The 17,602-nt window shown below is 44.7% G+C and overlaps 1 protein-coding gene across 5 annotated transcripts in view; it reads left to right on the top strand.

The window, feature by feature from the left end:
- Nucleotides 1-8,561: 8,561 nt before the first annotated feature.
- The window catches only part of LOC139832996 (uncharacterized), a 45,465-nt gene continuing 36,424 nt past the window's right edge, over nt 8,562-17,602 (top strand). For 3 of the 5 annotated variants that reach the window (XM_071823014.1, XM_071823015.1, XM_071823013.1), the window contains exons 1-10: nt 8,562-8,675; nt 8,901-9,186; nt 9,709-9,855; nt 12,001-12,256; nt 12,945-13,162; nt 15,559-15,700; nt 15,791-15,925; nt 16,571-16,737; nt 17,167-17,254; nt 17,287-17,430. In XM_071823014.1, the coding sequence (XP_071679115.1) occupies nt 15,656-15,700; nt 15,791-15,925; nt 16,571-16,737; nt 17,167-17,248 (429 nt within the window). In that variant the 5' untranslated portion in view covers nt 8,562-8,675; nt 8,901-9,186; nt 9,709-9,855; ... (1 more) ...; nt 12,945-13,162; nt 15,559-15,655 and the 3' untranslated portion in view covers nt 17,249-17,254; nt 17,287-17,430. Of the gene's footprint in view, nt 8,676-8,900; nt 9,187-9,708; nt 9,856-12,000; nt 12,257-12,944; nt 13,163-15,558; nt 15,701-15,790; nt 15,926-16,570; nt 16,800-17,166; nt 17,255-17,286; nt 17,431-17,602 lie in introns of all 5 variants that reach the window. The other 2 variants (XM_071823016.1, XM_071823017.1) reach the window with 2 other exon arrangements.

Here is a 17,602-nt window from a genome sequence, read left to right as displayed (position 1 = left end):
CGTGATGCTTCGAAACGACGAGTCTTAGCAACGGTGCATACTAAGGATGATAACTTCATGGATATGCGAATATTATTAGTGCCCCAATAGTTGGAGGATTGTGACGCCTGGCGTATTCAACCTTCATACATTCCCATAAAACTTATTAGTTTATGTAGTCTCACCAAATTTATATTCTATCATCTTGCAATAAGGTTTTAGATATCACATATATCTCATACCTTGATTATTTCTGAAAACTAAATTTTCAGCTCCTTACTTTTCAAACAGATTTGAACTTCAAGTTTCACGGAGACAAGATAACTTTGGGTACTAATTGAAACCATAGCTCTTTGAATCAACAATGTGAGGTTTACTAAAAGTTTGCAATAGGACTTAATCAATTCTTGATTCTTTAACAATACGGTACTAATCCGTAAAGTTTCTTATCAGATTTAACAGTATTTCTATCTCAATAACAAAACTAGCGCATAGTAGTAAACGGATGCCAATACTACAAAATTAATACAAAATACTACTCAGACTATGTTTATGATAATTAGTTCATGTTTTAATCTAATTACTAATGAACTCCCACTTAATACAACATCCCTCATAGTTGTTAAGTGGTACACGATCCAAATCCACTACACCAAAACCGATCATCACGTGAGATGATGTAGCTTCAATGGTGAACATCAATATGTTGATCATATCATCCATATGACTCGTGTTCAACCTTTCGGTTTCCGTTGTCCCGAGGCCATGTCTGTACATGCTAGGCTCGTCAAGCAAACCCAAGTATTCCGCGTGTGCAACATGGCTTACACCCGTTGTATATGAACGTTGAGTCTATCACATCCGATCATCACGAGATGCTTCGAAACGACGAACCTTGGCAACGGTGCATACGAGGGGAGAACACTTTATTATCTTGATATTAATGTGAGGGATCATCTTATAATGCTACCGTCGCGATCTAAGCAAAATAAGATGCATAAAAGATTAACATCACATGCAATTCATATGTGATATGATATGGCCCGTTTGTCTTTGCGCCTTTGATCTTCATCTCCAAAGCACGGACATGATCTTCATCATCAACGGGCATGATCTCCATCATCGTCGGCGTAGCGTCAAGGTTTATGGCGCCGTCTTCATGGTTGTTCACCTCATGTAGCAACTATTACAACTATTTTGAAATACTACTCAACATGAAATTTAAAGACAACCATAAGGCTCCTGCCGGTTGCCACAATACAATAATGATCATCTCATACATATTCATCATCACATTATGGCCATATCACATCACCAAACCCTGCAAAAACAAGTTAGACGTCTCTAATTTGGTTTGCATATTTTACGTGGTTTAGGGTTTTCGAGAGAGATCTAATCTACCTACGAACATGAACCACAACGGTGATACTAGTGTTGTCAATAGAAGAGTAAGTTGAATCTTCACTATAGTAGGAGAGACAGACACCCGCAAAGCCACTTATGCAATACAAGTTGCATGTCGAGCGTGGAGCAAATCTCATGAACGCGGTCATGTAAAGTTAGCCCGAGCCGCTTCATCCCACTATGCCACAAAGATGCAAAGTACTCAAACTAAAGACAACATAAGCATCAACGCCCACAAACCATTGTGTTCTACTCGTGCAACCATCTATGCATAGACACGGCTCTGATACCACTGTAGGATAACGTTGCATAGAAAACAAAAAATTTCCTACCGCGAACACGCAATCCAAGCCAAGATGCAATCTAGAAGACGGTAGCAACGAGGGGGTATCGAGTCTCACCCTTGAAGAGATTCCAAAGCCTACAAGATGAGGCTCTTGTTGCTGCGGTAGACGTTCACTTGCCGCTTGCAAAAGCGCGTAGAAGATCTTGATCACGATCGCTTCCGGCGCCACGAACGGGCAGCACCTCCGTACTCGGTCACACGTTCGGTTGTTGATGAAGACGACGTCCACCTCCCCGTTCCAGCGGGCAGCGGAAGTAGTAGCTCCTCTTGAATCCGACAGCACGACGGCGTGGTGTCGGTGGTGGTGGAGAAATCCGGCGGAGCTTCGCTTAAGCGTGCGGGATGTGGTGGAGGAGAGAGACCGCTAGGGTTTGGGGAGAGAGAGGGGGGTTGGGCGCCGGCCCTCTAAGGGGTGCAGCCAAGGCTGAGGCTTCTAGTGGTCAGCCCCCTCTCCTATGCCCCTCATTATATAGGTGGAAGCCCCAAGAGTTCTAGTCCAAGTCTTCGAATAAGACCCCAACACTAAAACCTCCCATATGTGGGAAACCTACTCAAGGAGGGAGTCCTACCCAAGGTGGGACTCCCACCTTTCCTTGAGGTGGGTTGGCCGGCCACACTAGGGGAGTCCAACTTGGACTCCTCCCCTTTAGGGTTGGCTGGTCATGCAAGGTGGAGTCCCTCCGGGACTCTACTTTCCATGGTGATTTCTTCCGGACTTTTCTAGAACCTTCTAGAACCTGCCATAAATGCACCGGATCATTTCCAAACTTGGAATATGACTTCCTATATATGAATCTTATTCTCCGGACCATTCCGGAACTCCTCGTGATGTCCGGGATCTCATCCGGGACTCCGAACAAATATTCGAACTCCATTCCATATTCAAATTCTACCATTTCAACATCCAACTTTAAGTGTGTCACCCTACGGTTCGTGAACTATGCGGACATGGTTGAGTACTCACTCCGACCAATAACTACTAGCGGGATCTGGAGATCCATAATGGCTCCCACATATTCAACGATGACTTCAGTGATCGAATGAACAATTCACATACGATACCAATTCCCTTTGTCACGCGATATTTTACTTGTCCGAGGTTTGATCATCGGTATCACTCTATACCTTGTTCAACCTCGTCTCCTGACAAGTACTCTTTACTCGTACCGTGGTATGTGGTCTCTTATGAACTTATTCATATGCTTGCAAGACATTAGACGACATTCCACCGAGAGGGCCCAGAGTATATCTATCCGTCATCGGGATGGACAAATCCCACTGTTGATCCATATGCCTCAACTCATACTTTCCGGATACTTAATCCCACCTTTATAACCACCCATTTACGCAGTGGCGTTTGGTGTAATCAAAGTACCTTTCCGGTATAAGTGATTAATATGATCTCATGGTCATAAGGACTAGGTAACTATGTATCGAAAGCTTATAGCAAATAACTTAATGACGAGATCTTATGCTACGCTTAATTGGGTGTGTCCATTACATCATTCATACAATGATATAACCTTGTTATTAATAACATCCAATGTTCATGATTATGAAACTAATCATCCATTAATCAACAAGCTAGTTTAAGAGGCATACTAGGGACTTCTTGTTGTCTACATATCACACATGTACTAATGTTTCGGTTAATACAATTATAGCATGATATATAAACATTTATCATAAACATAAAGATATAAATAATAACCACTTTATTATTGCCTCTAGGGCATATCTCCTTCACAAAGGCCGGGCCACCGTCTTCCCCGGAAGCCGCCACGCTTACTCTGACTCCTCATGCATGTTGATCCTCCCTTGGGGACATGGCCTACTGCTACTCGCCTCTGGCTTCTTCGACGTCCTACCACCAACCTCTATCTTTTTTCATGACCCCTTCCCTTCAACCTTAGACACTTGGAGACCATGCCGGCTACGAGATGGAGCTCTTGCCGGAGTGTTGGGCGGATCCTGATCATTCCCCACACACTAGGAGGTAGCACCTGCCGGTATCGATTTCTGGCGGCATGGTGTTGCAAAGGCTGGTCCGTCCTGTCGTGTGTGGTTGGCGGTGAAGCTGCAAAAAGGGGGTTGATGTGGGGAGAGCGGTGGGCGGCGGCAGAGTTGCAAAGAAAGAGTGGCGATGCTATGAATGGTGCTCGGTTGAGCTGCAAAAGAAGGGCTATGCTGCTGCAAATAGGTAGCGTTGGTGCTTCCAAATTGCCAACGGCGTGCTTCAAACATTAAACGAATGGTGCTGCCAACAGTTAGTGGTGATGCTACAAAAGGTCAGCAACGGTGCTACAAACGGTCACTAATGATGCTACCAAAAGTTCGTATCGGTCTTTGTCTGCGGGAGTTGAAATGCTGGCAGCAGTCCACCGGGAGGGGTCGTTCTCGATACTACAATAGTATAATTTTTTGCTACAGATGTTACGTCGTTCTACTACTTTAGTATAATTCTTGTGCTACAATCTCCGGTGAGGTCTCCAACAAGTCTCCAGCGAGGTCTGTATTCGACGAGTCTTTTTAATTTTATTTTCTAGATGAACCGTTTTTGCTTCAATCAAGCAAAAGTGGGGCTTTTTTTTCTGCGATGCAGCAAATTAAGGATTTTGCCTAAAAGTGGTCACGTGTCATCATGTGAAGCAGGAAGCTGGAAGGTTTGGTTTCTCTTGCTAGGGCTGTCCTTCCTATATTTCAAAATAAGTGTCGGTGGTCTGAATATATCTAAACAGGTTTTATGTACATTTCCGCTCATTTTGGTAAAAAACGAACACTTTTTTGACTATCAATACTATATATATTTACCTAATAAATAATACATGGTAGAAGTATACAAGATGTCTCCAATGATTACAAATAAAGTCTAGAAGAAACCAACAATTTTTAATGTTTTCAACCTTTTTCTTTTTTTATGACACAATCACATTACTTTTCTCGAAGGTAGCTAAAGATAGATATCAAACCATAGAACCGTAAATACAAAAGAAGATTCTCCTATAATTTTATTTTGAGTCACAATAAAAATGCTACATGCACACACTCATGTGTTATATTAGTCAATCAATATCGGTAAGAGTACCAACACGAGCATGCCATGGAAAACCAATCGAACGAGAGCACAAATCACCATTATCGAGGATGTAGCCGCGGGAAAAAATATTGCGAGGTAAATTCTGTTCGCGACAACCATGAGAATAAAATTTAAAATCGATGTGACGAAGCAAAATCTCAAGGCTCATACCTGGACAATTGTAATCTTCCAGCACACCGTGAACGTCGGAATGGAGATCTCGCTTATTTTGGAGGATGTCATCTCTATTGAGGCGGAGCCAAAAAAACGGCTACCAAAACCATAACCTAATCTACTGAAAACACTACTTTTATTAAAAACATCACGAATAGATCGGGTTCCCCACCACTCCCAATGTGGCGAGAGATGTCGCATGATGGGGCGGGGAACCGATTTATGAAAAGCATGGAGGTGGAGGCGGCGCTAGGCTTCCTAACACTTCATATGAAACAGGTGGAGTATCTTTCTTACCTAGGAGTCTTGGTAGTGAGGCAAAATGGTAATAAATTTGTATCATATTGCTTCACGAACTAACAACACATTAGTGCATAATATTTTGGAGAAAACATAGGCGCTCTAGATGCTCGAGACAAAATTTCGAAGGGTTTCCTAATGCTACCTAACTCTGGAATAACAGATGTAGTAAGTAATATCTTCAATTAGTACCTAATTTTATTCACCATATCTTTTATTGAACAAATGGATAACCCAACTTACAAATTTCCCTTTTATTGAACACAACCGATCTGTTACAGTACTATCTCCAAATCAAGTAAAATCAACAACACAGTTTAGCCATAGACGAGCATCATCATCATGAACTAACAATACATGAGTGACATCACCAATACGAGGAACGTCAGCAGACAGAGAAACGCAAAAACTCCCGAGCGCCGGCCCACCTCGCCGTCGCTTCTCTTCTCCTCCTCGTAGCAGCTAGCGAAGTCTTTGTTGCCTGAACTCACCGCATCGCCATCGTCCTCCGTGCCCGTAGCCTCGCTCTCCTTCTCGTGTTTCTCGTCGTCGTCGTCATCGTCATCCCCCGAACTGACGGCCTCTTCATCCTTCTCCGTGTCAGTGTCCTCGCTCCCCTCTCGTGTTCCTCCTCGTCATCATCGCTATACTCCGAACTCCCGGCCTCTTCGTCCTCCTCCGTGTCCAGAGGCTCCAGAGGAGACACAATACCCCCGAAGTAGACGGCGACCCCATCGTTGGTGTCGTCGCTCTCGGTGTCAGCATCATCAGCGCCGGAGTCGGAGTCGGAGTAGCCTCCGTGCGGCGTCACGTAGAAACAGAACTCCTCGTCGAGCAACACCGGGGTATGCAGCACCACCTCGGGCTTCTCAGCCGACAGCGTCGCCAGTAGAAGGTCCCGCGTGCCGATCTCGATGCGGGCGTCCACGGCGCACTGGCCGTCGTCAGCCTGGCCGACGAGGGAGACCTCGTCGACCCAGACGGGCTCATCGGCTCTGGGGGTCAGCCTGTGCCCGCAGTAGCCGCTCTTGGCCACCAGGCCCCAGCGGTACGCGGCTCGCTGCTGCTCGTCCATGGCCATGCGACCTGGTCCAAATCGCGAGCACGAAGATGTTCTTGTTGAGCTCTTCGTGAACGAGGCCGGACGGAGCGCTTGCTTTTGCGCCGTGGAACGCGGTGCTTGCCCTGCTTATATTGATCGGGGACTTGCCGACTCCGACTCCTGCTCTGAGAGGAATCGGAGAGTTTTAGAGTGTCGCTGACACATCGTGACAACCGAAATGAGTGGTGAAAGTGCGGCCGAACCGTGCCGCTGGGATGGTGTTGCACGATCGGCACGGAGCTGTCATCAGATAGACAAACACGAAGAAAAACCATCAGATAGAGCTGCTTCAAGTGGAACCCGTCGCCTCGGCCTGCGTCGCCGCTGCGTAAATTCAATTCAATGCACGAATAAAAATGCGTGGGTCGATCCGACTCCCCGGCGCATGTACCCATGTCTCATCTCATCTCATCTCACCGCACCGCACCGCGCACGGTAAAAGCGTGAACCAAAAATACAGAAATCGAAATCAGAGGAAATCCCCTTCCACTTCCAAATCAGACCCAGAAAAACAAGACAACGCCGCGCCGCCGCTCGCTGTCGCTGATGCTCCTCCTCACTCGCCGGCCACCCTAGACCGCGCCCCTCACCGGCGTCGACGCCCGCCCCTATTTCCTTCCTTCCTTCCTTCCACGCCGCAGCCCCTCTCTCTCTCTCACCATTCAATACCAGCGCCGCCGCCTACCCAACGCCGGCCCTCTTCTCTCGCCCCAACCACCTCCACCGCCGCCCTCCAGTCCACCCCGTACACGCCGCCATGGACCTGCGCGGCGCCCCCAACCATTTCCCCAGCTCCACCTGCTAGGGGTCGGAGGCAACCAACTCCCGCGGGGCGCCGCCGGTCCTCCTGATTTTCCGCCGGGCCTCCGTCTACCGAGACAGCGCCTTGGAGCGGCTACCACGACGCGGCCGCCGTCCAACTCCTCAACGTCCTGGTAAGTATGCTTCGGCAAGGGGCCGTCTTTCCTTCCGCTAACCCCCCCTGCCATGGACGCCATGCCTCCCTAGTCTGGGGTCTGGGGAGCAGCAGCAAACTCATCTGCTTCTCCGTTGTCTTTTCAGCTCACCACGGCGGGCTGCGCCCTCTCGCGCGACGCCACCAACGCCTCTCCTGGAGGCGACCACGGCCACGACCTGTCCCCCCCTGCTCATGTCACCCGAGAGGGCCAACTAGCTTCCTCCACCTGCAGATGGTACCTACATCCTCTGCTTCGTGCATTATTACCTCCACTCTGCTCGTGTTTTGCTCTGCTCTGTCACAATGTGAGCTAATTTAGACAACAATTAGTCTTGCTGGAGTGAAACACGCTACTTCTGCTAATGTCCTCCACATCACATGTATTGCAATCTGCTATATTACACACACACACACACACCCTTCTGCTCCCCATTTCCACAATCAGCCGTGCTCTCAATTAAATAACATCACTGGCTTGCACTCTGGAACTTTGACGTAAATCTTCAACTATTTATTTTTCTGTACATTTCTCTGGCACTGGCTTAATATATACATGGTGCTATTTGTTGTTTTGCTGCTGTTCAGAGTTATCCACACCCTGTTCCTTGTATCCAGCCAATTCTGTACTAACTTGGTGCCACGTCCTTAACCAGGAAGGAGAGATCAGGGCCAGCAAAGCTGTGGAAAGATGATGGACATGTCGAGCGGCCACGACCACGGCCACGACCTGTCCCCTGCTCAGGACACCCAAGCAAGAGGCCGCCGCCGACAAGAACCAGCTTCCTCCACCTGCAGATGGTACATACATCATCTGCTTCGTCTGAATTCCTCTTACTCCTACGCGTCGTCTGAATTCCTTGCTACTGCCGCAATCCAAAACACGATCCAATCCGAACTGAAACAACGACTCCCGTTGCCGAAAGGCTAACCCCAGGCCGCCTCGGGTCTTCCGTGGCCTTGCGCTTGCTGGATGCTGTCGAGCGGCCTTTCTTTGCTCTGGGTCGATGTTGCCATTTATTATCTTGCAATGAGCCAGTAATGCTTGTATGTGAAAAGTTGACAACCTTTTAGATCCTCAGTTTTCAATTACTCTTCTTAAACAATTTTTGGGTACATTTAGCTCTAGGCATGGGGTTGTTAATATATACATGGTCCTTTTATTGTTTTGCTATTGTTCAGAGTTGTATCACACCCTGTTCCTTGTATCCAGTAATAAAGTTTAGTGCCATGCCTCTCACCAGGGAGGAGAGACCAGGCCACCAAAGCCTCAACCGTATGATGATGCTGTTCTCCCCGTGGCTCCGAGGAGCTCACGCTTCTTCCCTGCCACACCAAGGTCTATAAATCTTGAATGTTCTGGTTTTGATTTTCACTTGTAATAGCTTCTGATAATGTTGAAATAACATGTCTAGCTACTATTACCAAATAAAATACCCATGAAGAAGATGGTCACACTCTTTTTTGGAGGATGATGTGGCAACAGCGTTTTCCCGGTTTAATACTTTGTGCTCCTCTTACGCCCTTTGCCATTGTGTTTGACTTCCCGGTTCCTTTTTTGTAGGGATTGAATATGTTTTGCTGGAAGAAAGTGAGGGGACAATGTAGTTTTCTGTGGTCATCGATGATCACTACCAATACTCCATGACCTACATATAGTACACGTGACACAGTTTGCCTCTAATGCTTCTGTCTGGCATAACACAGACTTTCTGGCTGTGGTGGTGGTGGTGCTGCTGCTGCCGCCGCAAGGAGGCCGTCCTGCACGAGGTCAAGCTGCTTGGCCCCAATGGCCAATTGCGGCGAGCTCGACGCCTCCGTTTAGAACATGTCGACATCGGCCCCCAAAGGTCAATTTTTTTCCTCGCCCGTGCTTGAATTGATTCCTCCGATGCTATCCAATTTCTTCCCATTTTCGTATTTGCTGAAATGGGCACCAGCATGCCAGGGCAACTTTTATTTGTGGCTGTTGAGTTGGAAAAATAAGTTTTTGTGTTCTTTTCATGTCCAGAACCAAGCTTCTGTATGAAAACTGTTTTTTTACTTGTTCTACTGATATGAACTACTAACTACTTGATCTAGTCTTTGTTATCAATTATCGCGAGCTGTTACCATGCTGTGTGATTTAGTATACCTAGTTATTAGGCGATGTCCGGTTGGATAGAATGAAGCTCTTCCTGCGTATTTTAGCTACTACCTAGCAACATGGATCTGACTAGTAACGCATACTTAAATATTCTTTGAGTTTGTACCCCTGGCAACTCACTTGACTTTATGAGTTGTAAAACATTGGTAGTACTATGTACATCTGCAATTTGCTTTATTGCTCAGTTTTTAGCCATTTTTCATATCTAATAGTGGTGCTTGTATAGGTTGTGCCAGTACAAGAACTTCAAGGAAGATCACAAGAAGACTCTTGTGGCGACATATTTAGTTGGCTGGGGAATTGATATTTAGCGTGTCAATACTGTCATAAACTATGACATACATGATTACGCTGATGTACATACTTGCACAGGGTAATTATAACTTTTCCCTACTATTCATGGTTGGTGCTATTATATCTGGGTAACATATTCACCTCCACATGTTGGAAAGGCTGGATGTTTTGGTACCAAGGGGCTTGCAATATCATTTGATTCTTCTGCCTTTGGCTCTGATGTCCTCAATAATGTTTGTATAACTGCTATATTTACTTCTTTTTTACTTCTCTGGTATGATCGGCAGAGCGTAGAATAACTGGGATTTTGACATATGTGTTATTTGCGATGAGAGCTACAAGTGAACCTTTTCTGTATTTGTTTCCAGATTTAGAAATCATATTAGTCAAGTAGCTAGGTTACTTACATTCTTCCAAGCATGAACATTCTGAGTTTGATTATCGTGTTAACATTTTGTTTTTCCGTGTAGATATCTGACACCAAGAGGGTGAATAGTCTTGTGAGTGACAGCCAGATATGGACGCACAATATGCCTGTGGCTTTGGCTGAGTTTTGCGTGTGAGCCACATGTAGGTGCACAATATGCCCACGGCTTTGACTGCTTACCTCTGCCCTCGCCGCCGTCATCGTGTCATGCTGCTCGGCTGTGGACGAACATGACTACTCGTGTGATGACACCGAGTTCACCGTGCCACAACCACAGGGGTGGTGATGTCTCATCCTCGGCTGCAATTGCCCTCTCGGTGAGCCCAATTCATCCCTTCCATCCCCTCTTAAGTGTCCCCTCCACACACCCCCCGCCCCATATTGGTTTGTTGTGATAGGATGATTATCTGGCTATTTAGTTGGTAGATCTTAACTACTAAAAAGGTTTTGGTGGTTCGAGGTCCAGAGCTATGCAAGGTTTCGAATTTCGCCCGAAAAACATAATTTCGTACGAAATTCGCCCATTTCGTTCAGGCCCGGTAGATTTGCTTGCCGGACAAATAATTTCGGCCTTATTTGAAATCTTGGGCCGACCCAGTCTCCGGCCCAAGCCAGTGTTGCTATTCCGTGACTTAAAGGGTCAAAACAGACCCCCCAAACCCTAAATTACACGAAAATTCCCCAAACTCTCCTCTGCCCCGCCGCCTCCTCCTGGAGCCGTGGTCCGTGCAGCCCATCCTCTCTCCGGCTACGGCCTCATGGTGCTGGACATGCCTGCGTGGCAGCTCGGTGCAAATCGAGAAGTGCCCGAAAGCCCCTGGAGCGGTCATTGGCCAAAGGGCGTTCGTGCGCGCCCGTCCCTGCGGCCATGGCCATGCGCGCTCGTCCCTGCAAACGCGTGTGAGATTCCACCTAGTAGAACTATTCCAGTGAGTATTTGTGAGTCAACGAGCTAACTCGAATTGCTGATTGGTGTCCTATTGTTGTAACTCGAGCGATTCGTGAGTGTATAAGCAAGCAACAGATCTTAGTTCTTCAGTTTTACTCAGATTAGTTCTATTGCTACAGGATTTCAATTTGTTTGTACAATTTCGTTTATTTTTCGTTCATTTTTCGCGCAGTTTTCATTCAGAAATTCAAAATTTGGATTGTGCTTTTCGTCCGAGAGTTTCCAAAAAGACGAAATTCGCCCATTTTGTCCAGGGGCGGTAAAATTTGCAAAACGAAATCCAAAACCTTGGGGCTATGTAATTCATGAATTTTCTGTTAAAGTCATTTTCTTGTTGTTACTGGACTGGTGTTGTGTAATCATGATCAATTTTTGTGTAGGGACAATAATCCGTTTATTTCCCGTGGTTTGATTCTGATGATAGGTTCATGGTATTGTTCTTGCTTCACTGAATCAATTACTGTCCGTGTATAATAATCATCTATTTTGCGACATGTGACCGTGGTGTAACGAAAATACATTTTTTTTGCATAGTTTATTGATCTTTTTCATGCTCTGAATCTTTTTTTACTAGTACTAGCTGACCCCTCATGTCTTTGGCTGGAAAAAGACTAATAGTTGTTGATCCTTTGATACTTTGGTCCTCCTCACACTATGCTGAATCTCTTTACCATTATTAAATTTCTGGAGTAAAATTTGCAAGTCCACATGTGATATTATGCAGTTCATTGACCATCATTATTCCTTCTATTTCTCGTGATTCATCATTCAGAGATTGGTACTGACCACTTTGTGTTCCTCTTATGTCCTTTGCCATTGTGTTTGACTTCTGGGTTCCTTTCTTGTAGGGACTGAATTTGTTTTGAGGGAAGAAAGTCAGGGGAAAATGTAATTTGATGTGGTCATCAATGGTCATTACCAACTCTCAATCAACAGAACATGTTACACGCGGCATGGCTTGCCTCTAGCTCCTTCGGTCCGGTGTGGCCAACCCATTCCTGCTCTGGTGGTCCTGCTGCAGAGAGGTCTAGCTGCTTGGCCCAAAGCCCAACCATAGCTATCTCGCCGCCACCATTCAGAACACGTTGACATTGTCACCAGAAGGTCAATTTTTTTTTATTTGCTTGAGCTCGGATCGATTGCATCCACGCTATTCAATTTCCTCCTATTTTATTTTTTGTACTTGCTGAAATGGGCACCGGCACACAAGGGCAACTGGTATTTGTGTCTGTGTTGAGTCAGAAAAATGAATGATGGCTTGTGTTGCAAACTTTTGGTGGCAAAATAGAGCCAGAAACACATTTGTGTATTTCAAAACCTGCAAAATGGTTCATATCAGTTCTGTGACATTAGTTTTTTTTCCCTTACCCACATTGTTAGAAGATAAAAACTGCCACATTTACTTGTCGCTCAATTGCCATGTTTAGCACCAGGCATTCAAATGCCAAGTCCTCCATTTTAGGAAAAAGGCATAAGTCCGAGCCCACTTTATATTCAAATGAAGCCACTAATATCATCCATTGGGGTTCAACTTAAAACATACTACCGAGCCAACATGAAGCCCCTCTGTTGTTATGAGTCACTTTCTTCTGTCTCACTAGATGCACTGTTATGTTGCACTGGCATCTTACATCACTAGATGCACTTGCCATCAAGCATCGTCATTTTTGTGGGAGTTATAGGTTCCAGTTTTGGAAATCATATTGGTCAAGTAGCTAGATTACTTACATTCTTCCAAGCATGAACTTTTCGAATTTGATTATTGTGTTCACATTTCTTTTTTTGCGTGTAGATATCTGACACCAAGAGGGTGAAAAGTCTTGTGAGTGACAGCCAGATATAGATGTACACAATGCCCTCGGCCTCGACTGCTTACCTCCGCCCTTGCTCCCGTACTCCCATCCCGCTGCTCAGCCGTGGACGGACATGACTACTGGTGTGATGGTGGTGGTTCACCGTGCCACAACCAGGGGGCGGTGATGTCTCGACCATGGATCCAATTTCCCTCTGGTGAGCTTTGATGTATTACATCTCCTCTACCTACTCTGTTGTAGTATCTGCTCTGTTCATTGAGCCGATGACCCCCCATATTGGTTTGTGGTGATAGGATAGGATGACTATTTGGCTAATTTATTGCTATTTTTTTACTACAAAGAAGGTTTGGTGATTCGAGTTCTAGGGATATGTAATTCATGAACTTTCTGTTAAAGTCATTTTTTCTTGTTACTTGGCTGGTTGTGTAATCTTGATCAAATTTTGTGGGACCATAGCATGTTTGTTTTCTGTGGTTTGATTCTGATGATAACTGCATGCTACTATTCTTGCTTCATTGAATCTATTCATTTCCGTGTATAATAATCATCTGTTTGGTGTATTAAAAATACATATTTTTGTTGCTGCGTAGTGTATTAATCTTGTTCATGATACCCGGGCAAGAGCTTTTACCCTCTTTCATGATTTGTAATATACTTTGTGTTCCTCTTATGTCCTTTGCCATTGTCTTTGAGTTCCTGGTTCCTTTCTTGTATGGACGGAATAAGTTTTGAGGGAAGAAAGTTAGGGGACAATGTAGTTTGTTGTGGTCATTACTCATTAGAAATCATTACCAACACTCCATCAACTGAGTATGTTACAGACGGCACGGCTAGCTGCTTTGGTTTTGGGTGACCCGCCCGTTCTGGTTTTGGTTGTGCTGCTACAGGGAGGCTGTCCTTCACGAGGCCCAAGCCCAACCGTGGCGGTGTTACTGCCACCATTTCTAACACGTTGACATCGACACCAAAAGGTCAAAAAATATATTCTTGCGCTAGCATCTATTTTGCTGCCATGCTATCCAATTTCTTCCTGTTTTTGTACTTGCTGAAATGGACAACAACATGCAAGGCCAACTTGTATTTGTGGTTGTGTTGGGTCAAAAAAATGATCAATGGCTTGTGTTGCGAAATGTTGGTGGCAAAAATAGAGCAGAAAACATGTTTTTGTATTTCATTCCTTCAAATGGTTCATATCAGTTCTGTAACATTAGTTTACTTCCTCACACGTGCTATTTATAAGAAAAAACTATCCCATTTAATTATCGCTCAATTGCTATGTTTAGCACCGGGCATGAAAAGGTCAAATCCTCCTCCGATTTAGGAAAATCGCACAAGTCCGAGTGCACTTTATACAAATGAAGCCACTAATATCATCCATTGGGGTTCAACTTTAAACATATAGCATGCCAACATGAAGCCCCTCCGTTATGGGTTTCTTTCTTTGTGTCACTAGATGCACTGTTATGTTACGTTGGCATCTCAGACCACCAGACGCATGTGACATCAAGCGTCATTATTTTTGTTGGAGTTTAATGAGAGCTACAAGTGGAACTTTTCCAGATTTTGAAATCATAGTCAAGTAGCTAGATTACTTATATTCTTCCAAGTATGAACTTTCTGAGTTTGATTATCGTGTTAACACTTCTGTTTGCATGTAGATATCTTACAACAAGAGGGTGAATAGTCTTGTGAGTGACAGCCAGATATAGATGCACAATATGCCCGCGGCTTTGACTGCTTACCTCCGGCCTTGCCGCCATCCTCTGTCATGCTGCTCAGTCCTGGATGGACATGACTTCTAGTGTGATGACGACGAGTTCACCGTGTCACAACCACTAGGGTGGTGAAGTCTTGGCCTTGTATACAATTGCCCTCTGGTGAGCCTCGATTTCTCCCTTCCTTCTCCTCTAAGTGCTTTGTGGTAGCATCTGTTCTGTTCGATGACCCCCCATATGGGTGATATAATGACTATCTATATATGTGGTTTGTAGGTTTTAAGTTTTAACTACTAAGGAGGTCTGGTGACTTGAGCTCCAGGGCTATGTAATTCAAGAATTTTCGATTGGAGTCATCTTGTTGTTACTGGACTGGTGTTGTGTAATCTTGATCAATTTTTTTAGGGGGAATCATCCGTTTATTTCCTGTGATTTGATTCTGATGATAGCTGCATGCTATTATTCTTGCTCCACTGAATCTATTCATGTTCGTGTATAGTAATCATCTGTTTGTCGACATGTGACCATGGCGTAATAAAAAATACACATATTTTTTTCTCGTGTAGTTTATTGATCTTCTTCTTGTTCTGAATCTTTTTTACTGAGATGGATGGTTACTAGTAGTAGCTGACCCCTCATGTCTTCCCTTCGGAAGGCAAAAGACTAAAAGTTGATGATCCTTTGATTCCCTGGTCCGATTCAAACTATTCTGAATCTCTTCACCATTCTTAAATTGCTGGAGTAAAATTTACAAGTCCACATGTGATATTATGCAATTCATTGACCAGCACTTTTCCTTCTAATTCTCGGATTTCATCATTCAGAGATTGGTGCTGACACCACTTTGCTGTTTGCAAAAAACAAACTGGTGCTGCAGGTTCAACTTGGAGAATGTGTGGACCGACCAATGTGGCATGGACGGTCGATAAGGCCAGGGTCGTTGCCATCGTCAATGACCTGCTTACTAAGACAGAATGACCCAAGGATCAATCTCAGCATTGATCGCCAAGCAGTGGAAGGTTGAATCCCACCCTGGCCCATTTCCCTGCTTGTTTGATTTGACTATTAGTGTTGTCTTCTCATTGAGTTTGTATTGGCTGGGGTTGCAGAATTGGAGCAACGGGAAGCAAAGGGAGAAGGTGAACAACACGGTGTTGTTCTACCAAGCCACCCACGACAAGCTCATTGCCGAGTTTCCCAAGTACAAGCTGATCACGCCCTTTGTCCTCTCCAAGCGCTTCTGGGTAACTTCACTCACCCAGATCTTCTTTCTCCTATTACTTGCTGATGAGCTCTGAATCTGTGTGTAGTGCTTGTTGATTGGTGTGTAATTTTTTGTATATGATGTGCGGTTCAAGGCGATATGCAGAAATGAATGTATGTTCTTGTTTAAGCTTTCCCTTCTGTAATGTAGATGTTGCCTCATTGCCCATTGGATCTGAAGACCTCGAAGTAAACTATTTTGTGTTTCCATTCTCACCATGTTTAGTATAAATGTATAATCTCTGTAGCACCGGACCTTGTTTTCATGTCAGATTTGCCATCTTTTCATCTATCCAAAATTTGTTAGATAGCTACATAATGTAGCTCTTTTATATATGAGCCAATCCAATGATGCACTGTATAGTTCCAAGAATCAAAATTATCTGTATTGTCATGTAAGCTCGGTTTGCCTCTTGCTTGTTTGGTGGCTGCGTACTGAGCTTTGTTGCGTTCTTTGTGTGGTTAGCACTTGTTAATGCAACTATCTTTAAATGTACGTCTTTTATCACTTAATTAATAAAACAGAGCTACATTTGTCAATGCAAGTGGACTTTTAGGATGCTTTTTTTCCTAGTTGTGTCTTGCTTAAATAGGCATAGGCAGTGCTGAACCCTATATATTTTCAGGTTCAAAGCAATATCGGTGTGCAGGCCACAGATTCCAGTGGGGTGGATGCTATGCTCGGCTTTCCAACCGGCTTCTACTGCCTCCTTTCCTCTTGCCGCTGTGCGGCCGCGGTGGTGGTGATGACATTCTCAGCCTCGGCAACACCCCACTCCTGTGAGCTCTTCAGGTTACCTCCGTCCGCCTCTTCTCTGTGGTACCACATCCTGGAGCCATGGACATTCTGTGGGGGTACTTCTTATCTATCTAGCTTAACTCAATTTTTGCTTCTGGTTTTGCTTAAATTCCCACCAGATGCATTGTCTAGTTGTTATTAGTCTGCTTGTTTAGTCCTGATTATTTGATTATGAGTAGGGGACACTTTTATGGACTGCTTGCTTATTTTCCTTACTTGGTTTAGGCTTAAGAATACGATGATAAGAACAGAATATTGTTATTCTTACGCTAATAACCTCTTTTGCGTCACAGCGATCAAAACATTGAGTCTAAAATGTTTTGGTAGTTGATGCTAGGGTTCATGATTTTCTCAGGAAATATGGATGCATTCATGTTAATTCGAGGGAATAAACCTGATTTTGCATTTTGCATGTCAATTCAGGTGCTATGTAGTATGTACTCCTGCCATCCGAGGGCTGTCTAGTGTCAACTATCGCAAGAAGAAGTGTATCCACAATAATTAGGTGAACAGTCTGGTACTTCTACATGGAGTACTTGCAACGGCAAGTGTCAGATACACTTCCACGCTCTTCTACAACAATGCCTTTCTGCTTGTCCTCCGCTGCTCCAGCCCTGGCACCGGTGCGTGCTCGAGAACCTCATATCTTCTGTGGTCTACTCCTCTTCTAGGATACGTTGAAATGTGGTATGCATTTAGCTGAAACACAGATATTTTGATTGCATCTTCTTTGATCTGTGTGGGATGTAAAATGCATTTTATGAGTGCTGGCATATGATGCTTTCTTTCAGTTAGGGGATTACAATGAACTGATCCTGTTGGTAGTAAAAATAAATAGAAATGGATGTTTTTTTTCCTG

Source organism: Lolium perenne, chromosome 7, assembly GCF_019359855.2.
Source record: "Lolium perenne isolate Kyuss_39 chromosome 7, Kyuss_2.0, whole genome shotgun sequence".
NCBI classification, from domain to species: domain Eukaryota; kingdom Viridiplantae; phylum Streptophyta; class Magnoliopsida; order Poales; family Poaceae; genus Lolium; species Lolium perenne.
The sequence above is the reverse complement of the archived record's forward strand: the minus strand, read 5'-3'. Positions and strand labels throughout refer to the sequence as shown.